The sequence below is a fragment of the Carassius auratus genome, chromosome 9 (assembly GCF_003368295.1).
Source record: "Carassius auratus strain Wakin chromosome 9, ASM336829v1, whole genome shotgun sequence".
NCBI classification, from domain to species: domain Eukaryota; kingdom Metazoa; phylum Chordata; class Actinopteri; order Cypriniformes; family Cyprinidae; genus Carassius; species Carassius auratus.
The window spans coordinates 19,059,859-19,081,650 of NC_039251.1; the positions used below are offsets into that span (position 1 = coordinate 19,059,859).

General features: G+C 39.4%; 1 protein-coding gene across 6 annotated transcripts; it reads left to right on the forward strand.

The window, feature by feature from the left end:
* Positions 1–26: 26 nt before the first annotated feature.
* On the forward strand, positions 27–21,407 carry LOC113108634 (1-phosphatidylinositol 3-phosphate 5-kinase-like). Of its 6 annotated transcripts, XM_026271863.1 has the most exons (44): positions 27–177; positions 1,562–1,752; positions 3,148–3,195; positions 3,357–3,515; positions 4,077–4,088; positions 4,678–4,787; positions 4,993–5,164; positions 5,711–5,918; positions 7,032–7,058; positions 7,801–7,884; positions 7,980–8,118; positions 8,195–8,352; positions 8,469–8,580; positions 9,000–9,147; positions 9,235–9,453; positions 10,732–10,794; positions 11,399–11,528; positions 11,768–11,948; positions 12,015–12,089; positions 12,168–12,275; positions 12,374–12,514; positions 12,677–12,803; positions 13,079–14,295; positions 16,274–16,374; positions 16,510–16,581; positions 16,762–16,933; positions 17,041–17,219; positions 17,341–17,454; positions 17,542–17,650; positions 17,730–17,884; positions 17,959–18,055; positions 18,161–18,221; positions 18,304–18,444; positions 18,543–18,663; positions 18,754–18,849; positions 19,042–19,125; positions 19,219–19,313; positions 19,423–19,482; positions 19,690–19,866; positions 19,986–20,089; positions 20,185–20,313; positions 20,413–20,671; positions 20,753–20,827; positions 20,933–21,407. In XM_026271863.1, exons 2-44 carry the CDS (start codon positions 1,572–1,574, stop codon positions 21,046–21,048), a joined length of 6,336 nt encoding a protein of 2,111 aa, XP_026127648.1. In that variant the 5' UTR covers positions 27–177; positions 1,562–1,571; the 3' UTR covers positions 21,049–21,407. The 6 variants fall into 6 exon arrangements, with proteins under 6 accessions (XP_026127648.1, XP_026127649.1, XP_026127651.1 ...); XM_026271864.1 differs by lacking the exons at positions 27–177; positions 4,077–4,088 and having other exon boundaries at positions 1,572–1,752; positions 9,235–9,402; XM_026271866.1 differs by lacking the exons at positions 27–177; positions 3,148–3,195 and having other exon boundaries at positions 1,572–1,752; positions 9,235–9,402.
* Positions 21,408–21,792: the final 385 nt, after the last annotated feature.

The window sequence follows — 21,792 nt, forward strand, 5'->3', positions numbered from 1 at the left end:
TGAGAAGCGCTTTGTATCATAACACTCGTCGAACTCTCTGTGCTCGACTTAGCAGGTCTGATCATCCGAACATCACAAGGGTGGAATTAACTGAACATGTCTTTCGGTTAAATGAATTAACGATTAATGATATCTCTTAAAAACTGACAAAGACATGGTGTAAAAACGGCGCCACAGGTACGTATAACATTTATCTTACACCGTGATGATACATGTATGTTGGTATTAGTTTATCAGACAGCTAGCTTTGCTAACTTTACTGGGGCCTTTAAAGGATGAAACAGGAAATTTGACACTGTTGTCGAAAACTAACATGTGTGTTGAACATATATTTTAAGATAACCACAAGCAAAACTGAATGTGTCTAAATAATAAGCCTAGCAGATTAAATGGATGAGATACTCTCGGATAAATACAGTTTACAATTAAGCATCACTGCTTAAATGTGACATAATCCTAGTTTAGTACTTATCGTATTTGCTCTGGTGCATTCAATTATGTCTTAATATATTCGCTAATGAGCATTTTGCACTAATGTTACGGTCAAATTATTATTTATGTTAGATCTATGCACTTCACACATGATCTGTTATGAATTCGCTAAAAAAAAAATAATAATATCGGCGCAGACCTCTTTTCTTCCGTGTTTGTAATAATAATTCACATGTATGGTTAACAGTCGAAAATTAGCTGAACGTGTATACGATTAAAACAAATATAATAAACCACCAGCGTAATGCGAGTTTATGAGTCCTACTATGGCGGAGGCTTGGTTCCTGGATGTTAATGACGTATCAGAATGGTTCGTGAATAGTCTTACCTGATTGGGTGAAAGGCAGACGTCTGTCGGGTGGCCAGTGAACGGAGCCTACGAAGACGAAGGGTTGGCTCATGAATATTAAGTATGTTAGTTGATTGGACGCTCTTAGCGGTAACGTCATTAGAAGACCTTCGCCATAGTAAAGCTCTCTAGGAATCACATGACATTGAAACTCGTGTTTGTTATGTTTTCATCCCCCGGCCTTTTTTGCCATTCCTCTATCCACATCACTTGGCCACTTACAGCTAGTTAGTAAAGTGCCAGTCCTGTTTCTGAAATGAGTGAATAATAACTAATAATAAATCCTGTAGATATTGGTTATCACTTTCTCACTGACATGTCTACAAACATCTTATCAATCCTAAAAGTTAACTGATATCACAATGAGCAGAAGTTTTTTTGTTATAAAGGGAACTTCTCTTTCACAGTCTGCCTTGTGATATTGTTTTTTGTTGTTCTTCTTTTGTTTTATAATTAGCAAGTATGCCTGATCATGTCTTCATTTGTAGTGTTTTGTAGTGAGGTTCACATTATATAGCTCGCATGACTGACTTCTACATTAACTTCCTGCTTTAGTTACTGACATCAAGGTTTTAGATATTAATGAGACATTATTTATTTAAACATTATTTAGACACTAAGAGTACAAACCGAAGTTTACTTAGTACACAAATATAATCAAACATACATTATTGTATCTGGATTTGGACTGGATTGAGTCTGGTTTGGATTGTCCCTCAGGTGCAGTGACATGGCTGCTGAAGACAAGGCTTCCTCCTCGTCCTCTGCGATGGACTGGAGCTCCGAGCCGCCACTCTCTCCCACCAGTCCGTCCCATCTAACACAGTTCAAACCCCTGACCCCCGAGCAGGACGAGCCGCCCCTGCGCTCCGCCTACAGCTCCTTCGTCAGTCTGTTCCGCTTCAGCAAAGGTGAAACTGATTATTTTTGTGTCATAATCAACTTCAACATTTGCATCTGCATCTGCATTTCCTTCTTTTTTAAAATGATGAAGTTGGTTTCAAAGGTTCACTGTTTGTTTTCTGCCATCAAACACCGATTCATGAATATCTTCTTCCATTAAACAACCTTTATGCAGTTATGTAAGTGTAGTCCATTTTAATAAGTCGATAGCATTTATTTGGAAATTGGATGCAAAGTACTTTGTATTCCTGATTGACTGTTTGGTTTAGGGCTGCACAATTAATCACATTTCTAATTGCGATTACAATTATGGATGCCACAACTACGTAATCTTTCAAAGCTGCAATTAATCGTGCAAAGACAACTTATGTTATTGTGCGTGCTTAAGATGCATTTGTTCTTTCTACATTATCTTAAAGGTTTTTCACATCATTCAAATTTCATGTTTTGTATAACATTATAATACCATTCATATTTTCACTTTTTTATAATTTAAAGAAGAAAGCAATCCAATGTATAGTTGACATTTGAGGCTTAATACTATAGAGAAGCACTAAAAGTTTTTCAGTTAGATTATTTTCAGCTTGTTTATTTTGATATAAAAATAAGGCATGCAGTTGCATCTAACAATGATATAAACATCATTCCATGTAAACTGAGATAATCATAATTAATAATCGCAACTACAATTTCAAGCGAATAATCAACAATTATGATTTTTGCCATAAGCCTGCAGCCATAGTTTGGTTGCACATTTAAAGCATAACTTGAATCTGATTTCTGGTAGAAAAGAACAAGGTTACATGAAGTAGCCATTCTAGTTTTAGAGAATGTGCTCTACTGAAAATTCCAGAAAGCCGGTGGTGGGAATTGTATTGAACAGTCAGAGGAGGGAAATAAACAGTCATGTGATTTTGCTCGAAATGTACCAAGAACACAGTGCCCATTCTGTATGCTTTCATGTGGTTCTTTATTTTACTCTCATAGCTTTTTTTTTTCTGTCCCTGTGTATAATACCAACAAAACATTCCTGCTGGAAGCGCTGCTGTACAAGAGTGAAAGTGGACCCTTTAATAAGAAATTATAATGAGACATAAAGCTTTAAGAAAGAATATTTAGGTGCATCCTGTCCACGTGCATAGGAGTTTTACTCAGAACTATACATAGAGCTAAAAGGAATTGATGATCTCTATTAAAGTTATAGTTGAACTGAAGAAATACTCTGACACACCACAACAGAGAAATGTCAGGAATTAAAATGTAATTTCTTTGAATATTATTGATGTATCTAGATGTTTTGATTTACAGTTAATCAGAATGATAATCCATACAATTTTCAATTCATTATAAGTATTTTTTTTATAGTGATCAACTCTCTAATGTGTCCCTTTCATTCCTTTTAGAAAAAACAGGTGCAAACATTGCACCAGCAAAAAAGATTGCTAAACTTGGTAAGTCTAGATTTTGTACGGAAATAAAAGTATAGGGAAAAAAATTTGGGAAAAGAGGATTAAAAGAAGAAACGGCAACCCAATGCAAATCACCACAAAATGTGAAATTTTCTACCTTTTGATGGAGACAGAGGTTTTTCTGTTGCTTTTCAATTGTTCAGAGGAAGGACGGCCTCCTTCAGTGACCGAGAAAAGTCAGTCGGCTTCATCATCACCGCAGGGGCCACGGCGCAACTGGGCAAGTCCCTCCCATTCTATACATGGCTCCGAACCCCACAGGAAACATTCAGAACTTTTCAGAAGAACATCCACTGCTTCAGGTACAAAAACACAAGATTGCATATACTTGTATAATTGTACACAATTGTCTTTTTTCAGCTGTCCACAGTTTTTCGTCTAGCATTTTTCCCCGTAGACAAAAGCATTGTTCTGTATTCCTCAAAGCATTCTCTTGCTAGAGTTAGAAAGGCCAGTCTTATCAGTGGTCTCTTTGATCGATGACTAGTCCCGGCAGCGTGCTTCTCTCAGGGTTTATCATTGAAGATAACAGTGATTCGAAGGCTAGACTCTGCCCTCATATAATCCATACAACTCTCAGGAGGGCCACTGGACATTCACTATTAGTGAAAATACAGACAACAGTTCAGTAAATCCAGGAAACAGATTTTGTTTGGCTATAAACCTGGAAAATCATGACTATAATTCAAGTGGTGAACAGGTATTGTGAAACATGACTTTTTATTTGGTTTGAAGTTGCAAGACGATTTTAAAATGACTAGAAGCTCAACATTTTGTGAGTGCTGATTGAGTTTTATGATAAAATATTGCATGTGCCGAAATCTTTTAGGCTAAAGTTGTTGTATGTTCCTTTTTGTTCACAGTGGACTGGGAAGGTGAGGATTCTTTATTCTATTTCATATGTATGAAGTCCTAAAATGCTTCAATTAATCAACACCGAGTTGAATCTTGTGTGTACACCGCAAAAAGAAAATATTTTCTTTATCAGTATCTTTTTATGTTTTAGAAATGAAAATCCTTAAATAAAAAGAAACAGTCACCCCCACCCCCCTTACTGGAAAATGTACATAAATACTGATAAAGAAAATTTATTTTGCAGCGCATAGTTTTAATTGAACCACATTTGTTGCATGTGAAAGGATGGCTGCGTCAACGGTTTGAGCTGAACATTTCAGTTATGATCTTTAGTTGTTAGCTTTAGTAATTTCACATGCTTCTATTCATTCATAGTTTAATCGTGAGAATCATAATCCTGAAAATCCTCGCTGGCCTATGGCGGCTGACATAAGCAGTCATTGACAGGATAAAGAGTGTTGGTGGATATTTGACTGCAGGCTTTGGTTTTGAATGAGCATGTGTGTCATGCATTTTCATCTTCATATGTGCTTTAGAGTAAGTCTAAGTCTAAAAAAATAGTTTTGTATTTGACTATTGTTTTTTTTTTTTGTTTCTTTGCATTTATAGAGGGTCGACGGAAATCAGAAGCTCCTCTGGGCAGCCACGATCCCCGAACAGCTGTCCAGCTGCGCACAGCCCTCAAGAGACTCAAGGAGATCATGGAAGGGAAAAGCCAGGTATTGATTTCCCATGAGCCAGCTGTATCTGTATTTTTAAGGTTTTTTAAGATGAATGTCATTGAAAAAAAATATAATTTTGAGTATTTTTTTGCATGTTTATAAAGATGATCCTAAGTTTATAGACAAAAAAACCTATCCACATTCTCCAGAATACACCACAGAGTAAAGCAGTGGATTGTAACTGATATTAATCATGTTCCAGGACAGTGATCTGAAACAGTACTGGATGCCGGACAGCCAGTGTAAGGAGTGTTACGACTGCAACGAGAAATTCACAACCTTTCGACGCCGTCACCATTGTCGACTCTGCGGTCAAATCTTCTGCAGCCGATGCTGCAACCAGGAAATCCCTGGCAAGTTCATGGGCTATACGGGTGAGTGTTGTTGTGGTGTTCACTGTGGGGAGCGAGGGTCTCATTCTGACTGCTGGTTTGTGGACGTAGCCTCTTTGAAGAGGCGTTCGACAAGAAGATGAGCAGCTATTTGAGATTAAAGAGTAAGACTACCTCTAGCATGCTGCGTGTGTTTGCGGTGGTTTGATATTTTTGGGGTTTTGAATTAAATGGGTTGTAGAGTGGACGAACTGGTTTGATTCTGAAAAAGGTAAGAATTTGGGTCTATGCACTTTGACCTTTCAGGAGGAATCGGTGACTACCTAAAAAGCTAAAAAGAATTATTCAGTACTAATTTTGGAGATATTTTATGCTGTAAACTCATTTGAACTATTCGATCAGTTAGACTGCATTCTCTGAGAAACTGTTACTTTGGTTATTCTTATATTCAGGTTGGTTTTGGAGCCCAAACATTTAGCTTTTGACCTTTTCAGGGTACACAAGTTCAAACTGATCTCTGTCAGGGATCTTGGTTGTCCAACTTCTCTAATCTTGTCTCTTCTGCCCCCCCCCCCCCCCATACTGCAGGTGATTTACGGGCTTGTACGTACTGTCGTAAGATAGCATTGAGCTACGCTCACTCAGCTGACTCGAGCTCAATCGGAGAAGATCTCAGCGCCCTTTCAGACTCGCCCTGCTCAGTGTGTGTCCTGGAGCCCACCGAACCGCGCACACCTGTGGGGGGCCGCAAAGCCAGCAGGAACATCTTCCTGGAAGAGGACCTGGCCTGGCAAAGGTAAAAACACAGAAAGAATCAGAAATTGGGAAGGACTTAAGGACATATCACTATCTCTTCCATTGTTCCCGCTCACTTTACCTTATCCCTCTGGTGTTTCTCTGCTCTGTTTTAACTCTGCTTTCTTACCATGATCATTGCGCACGCTGTTTAACTCTTTTACTTGAGAATCGTTGAAGGATTAGCCCTTACAGTTCTGATGATTTCAGATTTTTCCTCTGTTCCTCATCTAAAGCATAGAAACTAAATTTGTAGTTAACAAATCAAATGGGAGATACAAGGAAAAGTGGACAATTTAGATGTTTGTTTCTTTGAGGTTTATGTCCATTAAAATAGTTTGCTGTAAATCTCATGAATCCTGTCATAAAGATTTTTGGAGTTAAATTTCACCCCCCAAAAATCATATATTTTTTTAAACAAATTGCAAAAAATAACAGAAAGTGTTAAATACTTAATGCATGAAAGTAATGTTACTGTAAAAAAAAACTTACAGTCCTAAAAAGTAATTTTTTGTTTATGCAAAATTTAATTTGGTAACAGTTTATTTTAAGGTGTCCTTGTTAATTAATGGTTAATTATGCATAATTACATGCAGGTAACCATAAGCCAAACCCTGATCCTAACCGTAACCATATACTGTAGTAAGTACATGTAGTTAATTAATTTAACTCTGTACTTAAATGGTTAATTACGCTGTAACAAGCATTTATTTATTTATTTTTTTTTTTTTTTTGAGTAAAATATGATCTGGACATGTTTTCTTGGGATTCACCTGGCTAGCGTCGTGGACTATCAGACAGTATTTAGACAGGGTGGACACATGTATTGTTTTTTCATATGTTGCAGTCGCATCTCCAAGATGTGTATGATTTTATTGTACTGTAGTCAGTTAACTAATTTCTGAATTATTATTGCCACCAAGCGTTTTAATCATTCTAATTCATTTTTAGCATTCAGGATGGAATTCCCCCCTTGACATACTGAATTACGTAAAACAGTCACAGTATTACTGTAATGCAACTTTAATTCTCTCCACTCAGCTAACTCCTTCTGCTCATGTGTTGTGAGTCTGTCTCAATGTTCATCCTTTCTCCTTTCTCTCTCCATGCATAGAAAAAATTCCATTGGGATGAGGAAGAAGTGAGTTTTAGTGTTACTTTTATTTTGCATGACCTCCTAGTGAAGACATGCTGCTGCTCTTTAAAGGGTTAGTTCACCCAAAAATGAAAATTATGTCATTAATGACACTCATGTCGTTCCAAACCCGTAAGACCTCCGTTCATCTCCATTCAAAATAACCAAAATTTATTCAGACTTTATTTAGCATTGTCTTCTCTTCCGGGTCTGTTGTGAGTGAGTTCACAGCGCTGATGACGTACGACGCTGCTGACGTGTTTTCTGGTGCACCCAATAAAAAAGATAACACATCAACAGCGTCGTACGTCAGCAGCGTCACTGCAGTGTCGTGAACGCACTCACAACAGGAAGAAAATACATTTTTATTTTTGGACCAAAATGTATTTTCGATGCTTCAAATTCTAACTGACCCTCTGATGTCACATAGACTACTTTGATGATGTTTTTCTTACTTTCTGGACATGGACAGTATACCATACACACAGCTTCAATGGAGGGACTGAGAGCTCTCAGACTAAATCTAAAATATCTTAATCCGTGTTCCGAAGATAAACGGAGGTTCTATGGGTTTGGAAAGACATGAGGGTCATTAATGACATTATTTTCATTTTTGGGTAAACTAGCCCTTTAAGTGTGACTCTGTTTCATGCATAGCTTGAGTAACATTTAATTATGTAGTATTTCAAAGGGAAATGGTTAAGCTGTTGCTGAGGTTTATTTGTGTGTATATGTGTGATTACTCTAGTCATCAGGAATCTCAAAGCAGTGCTCTCAGTTCCAGACTTACAGCAGTCCAGGAGGATATGGGCAAGTCGCCAGCCAGAAAAAGGTGTTTTATTGTTTATTTTAGTCAAAGATATTTTTGTTCATTTCAGCACTTATTTTTATAGACTATAAATACAATATTTTATTTAATGTGTTAAGGTCAGCCAGTGTGACCAACCTGTCCTTGGACCGTTCCGGCTCATCCATGGTTTCTGCTTACGAGAGTTCGGTTAGCCCACAGAACAGCCGAGCCCTATGTAAGACTGACCACAGTGAAGAGGAGAGGAAGATCCTTCTGGTAACAACTTTTGCAGGTTCCTCCTCAACTTGACTTCACTTTCGAGTTGTTATTATAACCACTGGTTATCTTGTAGGATTCCTCTCAACTTAAAGATCTGTGGAAGAAAATTTGCCATAACAGCACAGGAATGGAGTTCCAGGACCATCGGTACTGGCTGCGCACTTACCCCAACTGCATTGTGGGTAAAGAGCTGGTCAACTGGCTCTTACGAAATGGCACAATTTCAACTAGGTAAGAACCAATAAATAACCAGTTTTATTTTCGGTTCATTACAACTTCAAGCATGGTCAGATGCTTAATTGTATGCCATTAAATAGTTTTATTTCCTCTTGGTTTTTCCGACACAGAGCTCAGGCCATAGCTATTGGACAGGCTTTGGTAGATGGCCGCTGGCTTGACTGTGTCACTCATCATGATCAGATCTTCCGTGATGAGTATGCCTTATATCGCCCCCTCCAGGTGAGAAGAAGTATTCTGTGGCAGGTTTATATTTGGACAGTTGTTTAACCCTCGATGCGCATCCTTTGGGACATTTTTGTCTTTTTCTTTTATCATTTTGTCTGTTTTACACTGCCCCAGAAAAAAAAAACAATGCATCAGAATGAATGTTGTTGCTAATAATTGACATTTCCAAGACTAATAATCTGATTATCATTTACTAAGCATTAACTGGGTTTTAAATGGTTAAATTCCTGAAAATGAATGAATCTTTGGTAATTACATTCAGGACTGATGTTGGTAAAACATCTGAAAAAGCAAAAAAAAGAAAAAAAAGATTCTAATTTGGCTTGTGTATTTTGAAGAGAACTATACAAAACCAAACTGATTTAGATCTTATCATCATTTAGTCATCACATAATGTGTTTGTTGTATTTCAGAGCACAGAATTCTCAGAAACCCCTTCTCCAGACAGCGAGAGTGTGAATTCCTTGGAGGGACACTCCGAACCGTCATGGTTTAAAGACATCAAGTTTGACGACAGTGACAATGAGCAGCTAGCTTATGACAATGACTATGTCACACCAAGTAAGGATCCCATGAATGTTAACATCCTATAGCAGTCAGTGCATCTTTGCCTCACCAACTTGCTGGCCCCCTTCCACAATTTTTCAGATTCGGCCAGCCCCAGCAAAAGAACGTCTGTCAGCAGTTTCCACTCTGCAGTGGACAGTGATTCGGCCGCCTCCATCAACATAAACGTGGAGCAGGACAATGTCAATTTCCACATCAAGAAGCAGGCCAAGTACCCACATGTGCCTCCTTACCCAGCCGAGCAAAAAAGTATGGAGCCCCATGACCCGTTCACCCCAGAAACCGACATCCATGCACCAAGTGAGGAGAGGCGGAGAGGCCCATTGGCCATCCTGGTTTGCCTCAGTCTGCTTCAAAAGCAGCACTAACTCACTGGCTCTGTTCCAAACCCTACTGAGCTGCCTCACTCTACATAGGCAGCCACCTAGCTACCTCCAAAGAAACCTCAATGATGACTTATTAAATTATGTACAGAAGTTTACTATCCAGGGTGAAAGAGTAAATTTAAAATGTGCAACAAAAAAAAAGTCTTGATTTACAATTCAAGTTATGAACAAATTAATTGCCCATTAGGGGCCAAGAAATATAAAATAATAAATAAAAAGTTTAACTTGAACTCAGTATAACGTAAGCACAACATTAATTGTATTTATTAATAATTTGAATAAATTTAGCAGAGTCCACACTACAACTATAATGATAAAGGCACAGAGAAATTATATCGTTGGAATCATTTTCAGAACAAATTTTTCCAGCTGATGAATGATACAAAGATTGACAGCCAATCAGAATCCATCCTTCTATAACAAGCTCGAGAATTGTGTGCTTACAATAAACAGAGGATATAATTTGCTTGTGTGGACGCTAATATCGTTATTTTTATAGTTATCGTTCTTGGTGTGAACGGGGCTTAGTTCAGATTTAAAAAAAAACAATAAAATTAATCTGGGAGATGCATTCTGGTATTGCTTTATGCTACAACAATCCATGTGCCACTGCCTTAGACTGAAGCTAAAATGAGGCATCTTATGAGACAGCCTAACTTTACTGCTTTATATTTGTAGCAGGCTTTGCCTTAGGGCATAGTGTTGATGTCGTTAAATCTTATCTACTCTAGGTAGACAGCTCATTACGGTGTGGAACAGAACCAATGTCATGCTGATCTGAGACTCACCATTCAATACTAGTCTGACCCTCCAAACTATAATTAACAATTGAAGTAACAGCCCTAACTATGCCATATTTCCAGCATGAATGATTGTTTCCTTCCCAGCCTCACGTGGTTTGTCTTCCCAGTACAACTTTTCATATTAATACATTTCCAGTTTGTCATACTCCCTCACAAGCATGGTTTGCTGCTACGTCATGCGTGTCTCACAGTTGCAAAGCAGTGACACTGACTTCCACTTCCTCAAAATTCCCGTTGAATGCATGTACCAGACTGTGGCATGGTTTTATAGCAGCATTTACTCAAATTAAGATTTCTTTTAATTATATGTTAAATCTATATAATTCGGTGTCCTCCAATGTCTACACAAGACTTTTCTGTCTCACATGCACTCTCTCTCTCTTCGTCAGTGGAAGTCCTGCTCTCTGAAGATGGAGGTCAGAATATATCCATCAGTGATGCCTTCATTAAAGGTAATTGTTTCTAGCATCCTTTATTGTAGTCCGATGCAATACTTCAATTCAAAAGATTGGAATTATTACGACATGTATGGTTTTGAAATGTGAAGCTTAAAGTTTAATTAGAATTTTTTTTAATAAATCAAAAACCAAAGGACAGAACGGTCAAAAGAACCTAAAGATGGTAACCAATTATAAAAGAGTATAATGAATAAATAAATCCAAATTTGATCTGTTGAGGAAACCATTTGATCAGAAGGTCTGTCAGAAATTCTCTACAAGCAAATCACACCTATGGGAAGTGCAACAGAAAGCATGGGATGGAACTTCATTCTTATTATTTTCATAAACTGACTGCTTGAGCATAAGGTCTGCAAAGTTATAATTGCTGCATTTTTCAATGAACAGAGAGTTTGAAGAAGAGTGTTAAATAGATAGTAACTTGTTATAATAAATATTTACACTTAAATAATAAATCTTTAAGTGTCTGCTAAATGCATACATGTAAATGTACTTTTTGTAAATTTAATTTGTCTTTGGTGAGTAAAAATACCAGTTTATTTCAAAAATGGTGCATGACCTATTGTCTCACCAATGCTAATGGGGGTTTCCTCTGTAGAGTCTCTGTTTAACCGGAGAGTTGAGGAGAAGGCTAAAGAGATGCTCTTCACACCTCTCGGCTGGCATCACAGCTCTCTGGACCAGCTGCGGGAAGAGAACGGGGAAAAGAAAGCGATGGAGCGTTTACTGTAAGATATCAGAGGATTGGTCTTTTTTAAAGCAATAAGATAATGTTTCTATTAATGTACAATTAGGAGCAAAATATTTTTAAAAAGAAGGTGTGGTCGAAAAATGTAATAATGACATGGTATGATTAAAATGCTATAAATATAGTTCAGTGTCTACTTTATGGTCACACAAGCATCACATGATTAATGAGTTTAGGGACTTTTGGAAGCACACATCATGATTAATGCTTCCTCTTCAGGTCTGCTAATCACAGCCACATGATGGCGCTGCTGCAGCAGCTGCTGTATAGCGAATCACTGTCTCTCTCCTGGCGTGACATCATTGTGCCTGTGGTGAGGCAGGTTGTGCAGACGGTGCGACCAGACGTGCGCAGCTGTGATGACGACATGGATATCCGTCAGTTTGTCCACATCAAGAAGGTGAGGAACACACTGGACTCAAAATTGATGAATCTAGTTTGAAATCTAATATTTGCTTTTTCGTAGATTCCTGGAGGAAAGAAGTTTGACTCTGCCGTAGTAAACGGCTTTGTTTGCACAAAGAATATTGCGCACAAAAAGGTATGTGTTGATTGAACATTATGCCAGAGAGAAGGTGATGTAATATATGTACTAACAGTGTCAGGCCTTTCTCAACAGATGAACCCTTACATCAAAAACCCCAAGATCCTTCTCCTCAAATGCTCCATTGAGTATCTATACAGAGAAGAGACCAAGTTCACTTCCATTGACCCAATTGTGTTACAGGTAACGGTCACTAACTCCTACATGATCTCTGTAAATGTGATTTGCAAATTATCTCAGAGAATACACTAAAAATATTTGTGGCCATTTGTGCCTTCCAGGAGCATGAGTTTCTGAAGAACTATGTTCAGAGGATTGCTGACGTCCGACCGAACCTGGTGCTGGTGGAGAAGACTGTGTCCCGGATCGCTCAGGACATGCTACTGGAACACGGCATCAGCCTCGTGATTAATGTCAAACCTGTTAGTACCTTCTCCAAGGCGTCTCTTTTCAAAAATATACTCAACATAGCTGCCCGTTGATAATGCCATAATCAGAGAGGACACGGCAAACAGGCTTTTATGGCTTGTTTTGATCTGGTTTGTGAATGTATTCGTTAATATCTCTTTTTTTTAACAACACAGCAAGTCCTGGACCGTGTGAGTCGAATGACTCAGGGAGATTTAGTCATTTCAATGGACCAGCTTCTTACAAAACCTCGTCTGGGTACCTGCCACAAGTTTTACCTGCATTCCTTCCAGCTGCCAAATAGTGAGTCTTAGTTTCTGTCTTTATTTCTGATTCATGTCAGGTTTGACAACAAATGTTGTTCTTTTAGAGATGCAATTAATCAAAATTGTTTAGTTTTTGTTAATATTGGCTATTTAACTGTGCATGCTCATTTTTCTTTTAAGTTACTTTTGTCATCAACTAATACTCTAAACTGAACGTTAATTGTCGTCTGGCATATTCTTTTATAATTAGTTTTTACTGGTAATTCTAAAAAGATCTGTAAAATTCACTAAATAATTTTTTTTTGTTTGCAGATGAAATGAAGACCCTTATGTTTTTTGATGGGTGTCCTCCTCAGCTGGGCTGCACTATCAAGCTCCGTGGTGCTTCCGAGTATGAGCTGGCACGGGTGAAAGAGATCATCATTTTTATGGTGTGCGTAGCGTACCACTCACAACTGGAGATCTCTTTCCTCATGGATGAGTTTGCTATGCCTCCTAGCCTGGCTGAGAGTTCCTCTTTCCCATGTCTCCTGGAAAGCACCACTTTGGAGGAAGAGGAAGATAATGATGGTTCAACGCTGGGGGATGACTACCTCACACTTCTTCCAGAAGGAGACTTTGAGCCAGGGCTTCAGGAGATTATCAAAGCCCACAGTAGACAGCCTTCCAACTCAGAATCTTCTCATAAAGATGGAGAAAGCCCCAGAATAAACAAAAACGGTTCAGTTGCTTCCTTCTCTGGAGGAGAGGAAGAGATTATAAAGACCTCCACACCCCTTTCATCCTTCACTTCCAGCCTTCCCCAGCCGGTGTCACCACCTTTCCTAATTTCAGACCTAAAAGAGACGTCACAGGAAGTAATTAAAGCGCCTAGTGAGGAGGAAAAGAACAAAGAGCTGGAGGAGACTCTGGTCCATCGGGACAGCACCAGCTCTGAGAACTCCCTTCCACCAACCCGGCTCTTTAGGGATCCCTTACAGGATGACACAGGCCTGTTTGTGACCGAACATGTAGCTTCTTCAGATGACCGCCTCAAATCCATCTCAGCTTTGTTTAAACAGGAGCTAAAAGACATCATCCTCTGCATTTCACCCTTTATTACCTTTCGGGAGCCATACCTGCTCACGGCCGCTGGACTGCGTTGTCGTAGCCGGGATTATTTCCCAGAACAGGTTTACCTCTCACCTCTCTTGAATAAGGACTCGAAAGAGCTGGACGGACGCCGCAAGAGGCAGCTGCTGAAAGAGTCTGGTCCTAGTTCTGGCAGCCTGACCAACGGTACGGTGTCGAACCAGCGGACCATTCAGATTTTGTCTTGTCACAAACTCACAGGTGCCCGTATAGTAGAGCAGCTAGGCAGTAGTCAGGAGCTGGCACGCATGCTGGCTGACTATCGTGCCCAGGGGGGGCGCATTCGGCAAAGGGAAGGAATGCAGTTCCGTGAAACCCCACCCACAAAGCAGTCAATAAAGTCAGACAGTGAAGAAGATAAAGGGGCAGGACTGAATGAAATGACCTGGGCTAATAAGGTGAGGGTTTCTTGTCCGCTAGTATGTTTATTCTGTTACTTTATTCTACGTTCTGATTAGTGAGCCACTTTAAAACCTTGATTTATTTTAATTACTAATTTGTTTGCATTAAACATGGGTTGCGAATAGGGATGTCAACGATTAATCGATGATCGATTAATTGTCGATAAGAGATGCAATCGATTAAGGCTATCGATGGTCGGTTAACCGGTTCAATGTTGGGCTGCGTGCGGCTCATGCGCACTCAACACGTGCGAGCGGCTGTGAGTGACGGTGACGATATATAAAAGCATCATCATTCATTCACAATGTACAAATTAAGCTTTTAATGTGATTTAAACTTTAAAGTACATTAAAATAGAAACAACATAAAAGTTCTTCAACATTAAATGCAATAGAAATGTAGTTACTAATCATTTCATCAGATAACTGTTTTATATCGTGCGCTTTGCAGGGCTGCGGGACACAGTGACAGGACAGGTAGTCTATTCATTCCTACAACTTGTTAATTCATTCCTACGAATTATTAATGTGGCAATTGTCCATGTTTCATTAATTTTGTTCCCTAAATAACCCATGATTTAAGTGAAATAAGGGAACAAATTAATAAATCGAACGAATTCTTAATTCATGAAATCTTTAATTTCCCTTCCCATGTTTACCACAGTAAGAGATGCGAAAACAGTTATTAAAAGCGAAAGATAATAAAATAAACCTGGGAAATTAGAGGGTTAGACTATGAAGATTTAGGAAAAGAAACAATGCCTAAATATACTGAATTTGTGGAAATTCGTGACCAACCGGCAAACCAGAACAAAGCCGCGTAAATGAAGACTATGGGGTCCAAAAGCATGGTCGCGATCTAACATTTTCCAGTTAACCTATTATTCCTCTAATAAACAAAGCTTTTATACCACACTTGTCATAATCAGATCTTATCATTTCTAAATAAATAATTGCTGGATTCAAAACAGCGATTAATAGGCGCTGTGACCGACACATTCCTGGAGCATATAGACCGTAGTATACCGGTCCACTCTGCTGTTATGCCAAGGACGTTTTTGCTCATATGAAGAGGATCATCTTTTCCGTCTATATGCGAATGCGTGTTAAGTACAAGCCTAGTTTACATTATAAATAATAGTTTAACATTCAAATACATTGCGAATATGGAAACATTTCGATTTGTGCCGAATGAGACATGAGCAATAACCTCCAAATAAATCTAGCCAAATCCGCGCTCGCTCATCCTCGACTGCACGCATGCACTGTCACGATCTAATGCGCTGTATGCCGGATTTTAAAAAATCTGACATTTTCTAGGACAGAATCCAGCAGGATCAAATTAATGTGAGCAACTGTGTTTTGGTGCAGCAGCCCCGATGTAGTTCACTTAATGTGCAGCGCAGTCACACGCGCTCCACATTTCGGATAATTTTATACAATAATGTCAGTTGAAAACATCGCAATTGTGCTTTAAAATACAACAACGAGCACCACAAAACCATTTAAAGATGCGCGTTCAGCGTTCTCCGTGCGGGATTGGAAACTGTCAACAAAGTAAAATGACCTCAAAAGTATGGCGCGCTCTCTTCATTTTATCAAATGATCATAATCGCATCTATTCATTTTATAATCCTGCTACTAGCATTTTATTCAGACTAAAACCTCTTTAATTCAAGTGAGAAAGCGTTTTGTGTGTGTGTGTGGCTTTTGCACATCCTGTCATACCGCTGACTGTGTGCCTGCAATAGACGCATTTTGCAGTATTATGGTTAACGATTAATCGATTAATTGATCGTTAATTTAAACGACGATCGATCATGGAAATAATCGAAATTTGACATCCCTAGTTGCGAACATTTAGCTGCTGCTCACTGCTAACCAAATATTTCCTATAAACTGCAGAAAAAGATGATTGGTTTAAAATAGTAAATAAAAATACTTTTTACTACGATTCATTGTTTTTATGTTTCAGATGGACTGTTTAAATCCAGTCAACCATCAGAGGCTCTGTGTGCTGTTCAGTAGCTCTTCAGCACAGTCTAATAATGCCCCAAACCCCTGCGTCAGTCCATGGTAAACTCTCAGCACACTTGCATTGTCTTAATAATTTAAGATGTATTAACAATGTGTGACAAAGCATGTTACTTGACTATATTCTCAATATGCAGGGAGGCCTAGCTTTTTATTGTATCTGCTATGTATTTACAGGATTGTAACAATGGAGTTTTATGGAAAGAATGACTTGACTCTTGGCGTATTTCTAGAGAGATACTGTTTTAGGTAATGTATTAAACCACGCATCTATTTTTGTTTCTTATGTTGGTCATAGTACCAACATTTCAGTAGTCAATTCAAGTGAAATTTCATGATTACTGATAGCGGTTCCGATAGTACTGCAAAAAAAAAGTATTTGCTCTTTTGCTGTTTATTCTGATTTTGTGTTATATGGGTGTGATTCAGACCCTCTTACCAGTGCCCCAGTATGTACTGTGAGACCCCCATGGTTCACCACATCCGGCGCTTTGTGCACGGTAACGGCTGTGTCCAGATTGTTCTGAAAGAGCTGGACTCGCCTGTACCCGGATATCAGCACACAATCCTCAACTACTCTTGGTGCCGTATTTGTAAACAGGTAACACAGTGAACATTTGGATATATATATATATGTATATGTAAAACTAATGTAAGGTATTTTGTACTATAGTATGATTCACATGAATTGTTACCGTTCTGTTTCAGGTTACTCCTGTAGTCCCTTTGTCTAATGACTCCTGGTCCATGTCCTTCGCCAAGTATCTAGAGCTCCGATTCTATGGTCACCAGTACACCCGCCGGGCCAATGCAGAGCCTTGCGGCCACTCCATCCATAAAGATTATCACCAGTACTTCTCCTACAACCAGATGGTGGCTTCATTCAGGTGTGCATCTTCACAATATACTGTAGTTTTCTTTATATTCGAATGTGCAGAATACGAGTACCTTAGTACGTTTTTACAAACATTTAATCCAGATGTGTTCATGCTCTTCCGTCATCTGTAGCTACATCCCAGTGAGGCTATTCGAGATCTGTCTGCCTCCTCCAAAAATCATCATCAGGAACCAGGGTCCCTCTAAAGCCAACTTGCAGCAGGACCTCAAAGACTTCTCCCAGAAGTAAGATTCCCTTCTGGACGTCTCTTGCCCAGCCTCATAAACCTCCTCCAGATAACAGCTAAATTAATGAATTTCCATCGTTTGTAGGGTGGCTCAGGTGTACCTGGCCATAGATGACCGTCTCACCTCTCTAAAAACTGACACCTTCAGCAAGACTAGAGAAGAAAAAATGGAGGATATGTTCGCACAGAAAGATGTGGGTTGCTTTCCAGGACTTTCATTCAGAGTATTAACCAATGTCCAGCTGCTTTAATTAAACGTGTTTTTTTTCTTAGATGGAGGAATCAGAGCTTCGCAGCTGGATAGAGAAGCTACAAGTGCGTCTGCAGAACAGCACGATGGACTCGCCGCAACAACTACAGACTGTGCTGGAGTCCGTGGTGGTCAAAAAGCAGGGTTTGTGTGAGACCCTGCAGTCCTGGAACAACAGGTGAGGACTGATAGAGACTGAAACTAAAGATCTGCCGTCACAACAGCAGAACTTTTATTTGATCTTGTCTCCAGACTTCAGGACTTGTTCCAGCAAGAAAAAGGCAGGAAACGCTTATCTGTTCCTCCCAGCCCTGGCAGACACAGACAAGCCCCATCAGATGAGACCAAGGTCAGTCATTTATAGTAGTTTGCTCAAGTAAGCCACCTCCTGGACTTTAAATAAAATCATCTACTTCATACTTTGGATCATTTTTATTTTATTTTTGATTGATAGACTAGTGCTTTGGAGTCCTCTCCTCGTAACCCATCCCCTGTGGTTCCAAATGGAGAGAAAGGTGAGTTCATTAGCCCTTTATTCATCTCGAAAAGGTTGCTCTTGATTGTTGCACACAGTCGACTCACAGTCGTTTCTCACAGAGGACCGTCATCTCAACACATTTCCGTCAAGTTCAGGGTCCTCATCATTACTACAGTTACCGTCTCCGACTGAACAAGCCTCAGACGTCATCACGAGCGGACCATCTTTTCCTGATCAGGACTCTGTCAGCATCCCAGACGGTAAACTCGCTTTAGACACTTCCTTGTGTTTGAAATCACACATAATCATCCCACCTGACTTTCTCTCTCTTCATCTCTCTACTTCCTTCACTGTTTAGACATGTTTGATGGACACTTACTTGGTTCCAGTGACAGTCAAGTAAAGGAAAAGTCCACCATGAAAACCATCCTTGCCAACTTGTTACCCGGCAATAGCTACAATCCCATCCCTTTCCCTTTGTAAGGCTGTTATGATATTATGGATACTAAAAAGCAAACTAAAGATGTTCTTTCTCAAGCTGATAAAGGTCTGTTTTTCTGGTATGTTAGCGACCCAGACAAGCACTATTTGATGTATGAGCACGAGAGAGTTCCTATAGCCGTGTGTGAGCGAGAGCCCAGCTCCATCATTGCCTTTGCACTCAGGTACAGCTCCTTTGTATAACTAAAAATTTGATCAGAAAATTATTCATTTTAATATATGTTTATTTATAGTTTTGGAACCGTCATTTCAACAAAATATAAATTTTTGCTAATTAGATTCAGTAAATCAGTCTGATTTCTGCATGTGAATCCAACTTCTCACGATTTAAATAAGACATTATTCTCATCGTCCAGCTGTAAAGAATATAAAACTGCCCTTGATGAGCTTACGAAAACAACAGTAAAGACGGGAGGCGATGACATATCTCAGGCCATTAGGTACATCAAACACTCATTTCCCTCATCTGCTCTATTGTTTCTGTGTATATTTGTAAACCAGCAAGCTGATTTCCTCTTTTCTGCCATCTATAGTTCTGGAGAGAGCAGAGTAAAGAGCAGTCCAGCCAAACCTAGTGACATCAGCACGTCACAGCTGAGCCGCAGCAGCATTGATACCGACCCACTCAGTAAAACTAACCCCACTTCACCAAATACTAGCCACTTATACCATTTAGAATTTGTTCTGATACGGGATTTCTAATGAAACTTAATGTTTCCGGGATGTTTCTTTTGCAGAGGAGCCTGAAAGTGGAGACAAACAGAAGAAGCAGACAGGAAACCCACACATCGAGCTTCGTAAGTATCAGCCTCAAACAGCAGATTGAACAATTTTAGGTAGATATTATTGACCCTCTGACATTACGTAATTGGGCGTTACAGACTAACCAGTAAGTCAGTTGTGCATCTTTTCAAAGTTTTCAAATATATTAGAAAAATAAATGAGCTATTTGATAATAAGTACGACTATAAACAATACATTTGGAAATCATACTTACAATGCAGAGTTCTCAGACGCAAATGCCAAGTTCTACTGCCGAATCTACTACGCGGAAGAGTTCCATAAAATGCGGGAAGCGATTATGGAGAGCTCGGAGGATGATTTTGTGCGATCGCTTTCCCGCTGTGTCAACTGGCAAGCTCGTGGTGGGAAGTCCGGTGCTGTTTTCTATGCCACTGAAGGTACGACCGTGCAAAATCCTTTACAAAAAAAAAAAAAATTCATTAAGGTAGTTGATTTTATTAAGTGAAGACTTCTAGGTTGTTGGATGTATTTCGCTAAACATGCTGTTTCTCTTCAGATGATCGGTTCATTCTAAAACAGATGCCGAGATTAGAGGTCCAGTCCTTCTTAGACTTTGCACCCCACTACTTTACTTACATCACAGGAGCAGTCCAGCAAAAAGTAAGGAAATACATACCTTGAAGGGCTGTCTAAGGCAGCCTTTTTGGCCCGTTTCGGGTTTTTCTCTCTAAACTGTTCTTATATCTGTTTTACAGCGCCCCACAGCACTTGCTAAGATCCTGGGAGTTTTCCGTATTGGCTACAAGAACTCCCAGAACAACACCGAAAAGAAACTGGACCTGTTAGTGATGGAAAACCTCTTCTATGGGCGAAAGATGGCACAGGTACATCTATTGAGACTTTAAATTAGCAGCTTGTTTCAGAAATACTGTTCGGTTTGAGAATTTTGATGCTACATGGACCTGTTTCTTGTGTACGTGTAGGTGTTTGACCTGAAGGGATCCCTGAGGAACAGGAATGTTAAGACTGAACTAGGAAAGGAGAGCTGTGAGGTGCTCCTGGATGAGAACCTCCTGAAACTGGTGCATGACAATCCCCTTTATATTCGCTCACACTGCAAGGCCATTCTGCGTGCCGCCATCCTCAGCGACGCCCACTTCCTGTCCAGCCACCTCATCATTGATTATTCACTGCTGGTGGGCCGTGATGATGCTACAGATGAACTAGTTGTGGGCATCATAGGTGAGAAAATCTTATCCGTTATTTCCAAATCCATATTGGACTTTTCATTTAGTGCTTGTTAAAACTCTTGTGTATTTAAAGATTATATCCGGACTTTCACATGGGATAAAAAGCTGGAGATGGTGGTCAAATCGACTGGGATTCTCGGAGGTCAAGGTACAGTTCTACCTTCCTAAAACATTGACAGCCATGCTATTCTCAGAAGCTGAAAGTCTTACCTCTTGTTTAAACCCATGTCTCATCATCTTTCCGTTCTGACAGGTAAAATGCCCACGGTGGTGTCACCAGAGCTGTATCGATCACGTTTCTGTGAGGCCATGGACAAATATTTCCTCATGGTCCCTGATCACTGGACAGGTCTTGGTCTCAACTGCTGATTTACAACAAGGGAACATAACAGCTTGAAAGGGATATGCTGCTCTCTCATGTACTTTGTAGTGATTTAATGGAAGACCCACTGTAGTGCACCCTCCATTATCTGCAGTGCTGTCTGAAGCTGGGTGAAACTGAACTCCTCTCTTATCTATGCTTCGTGCACAAATTGACCAAAACTGATGTGCCAAGACCCAGTTCCAGAAGATCCACAAAGATCCACCGAGGAGACAGAAGTGAAATGGTTGAACTTTAAGAACCCTGTAATGCCGTAGTGTTTGTTTATAACCTGTTAACTGTGGATCATGTCAAAGTTTATAAATGTACAGAGATATGTTATTAAAGATTATTAATACTGGTAAAAGTGTCCGTTTTAAGATATGTTTAAATTTAGGACATCTGCCTAGTTGCAAAAAACGAATACCAAGACATATCGTTAAGGACTGTTCTTTAGGGGCTTTTGTGAAAACTACGTACTTCTGCATTTTCCACTCATGGATAGTCACTGGGAGTTGAAATCACTGATTTTAGCCGAGCTCTCACACTCATGGTAACGTTCCCTATAGTATAATGAAACATAATACACTTGAAAAAGAATTATATATACCTAATAAACAAGTAATTTGTGATTTATCATGACTAAGACTTTCGCTGTTTAAAAAAAAACAGCATGTGCTGGTTATGTGCTGGCAAAGGGGACTGGGATGCTTTGGCCATATAAGCATATTGACCTATAATTGGTCATCATT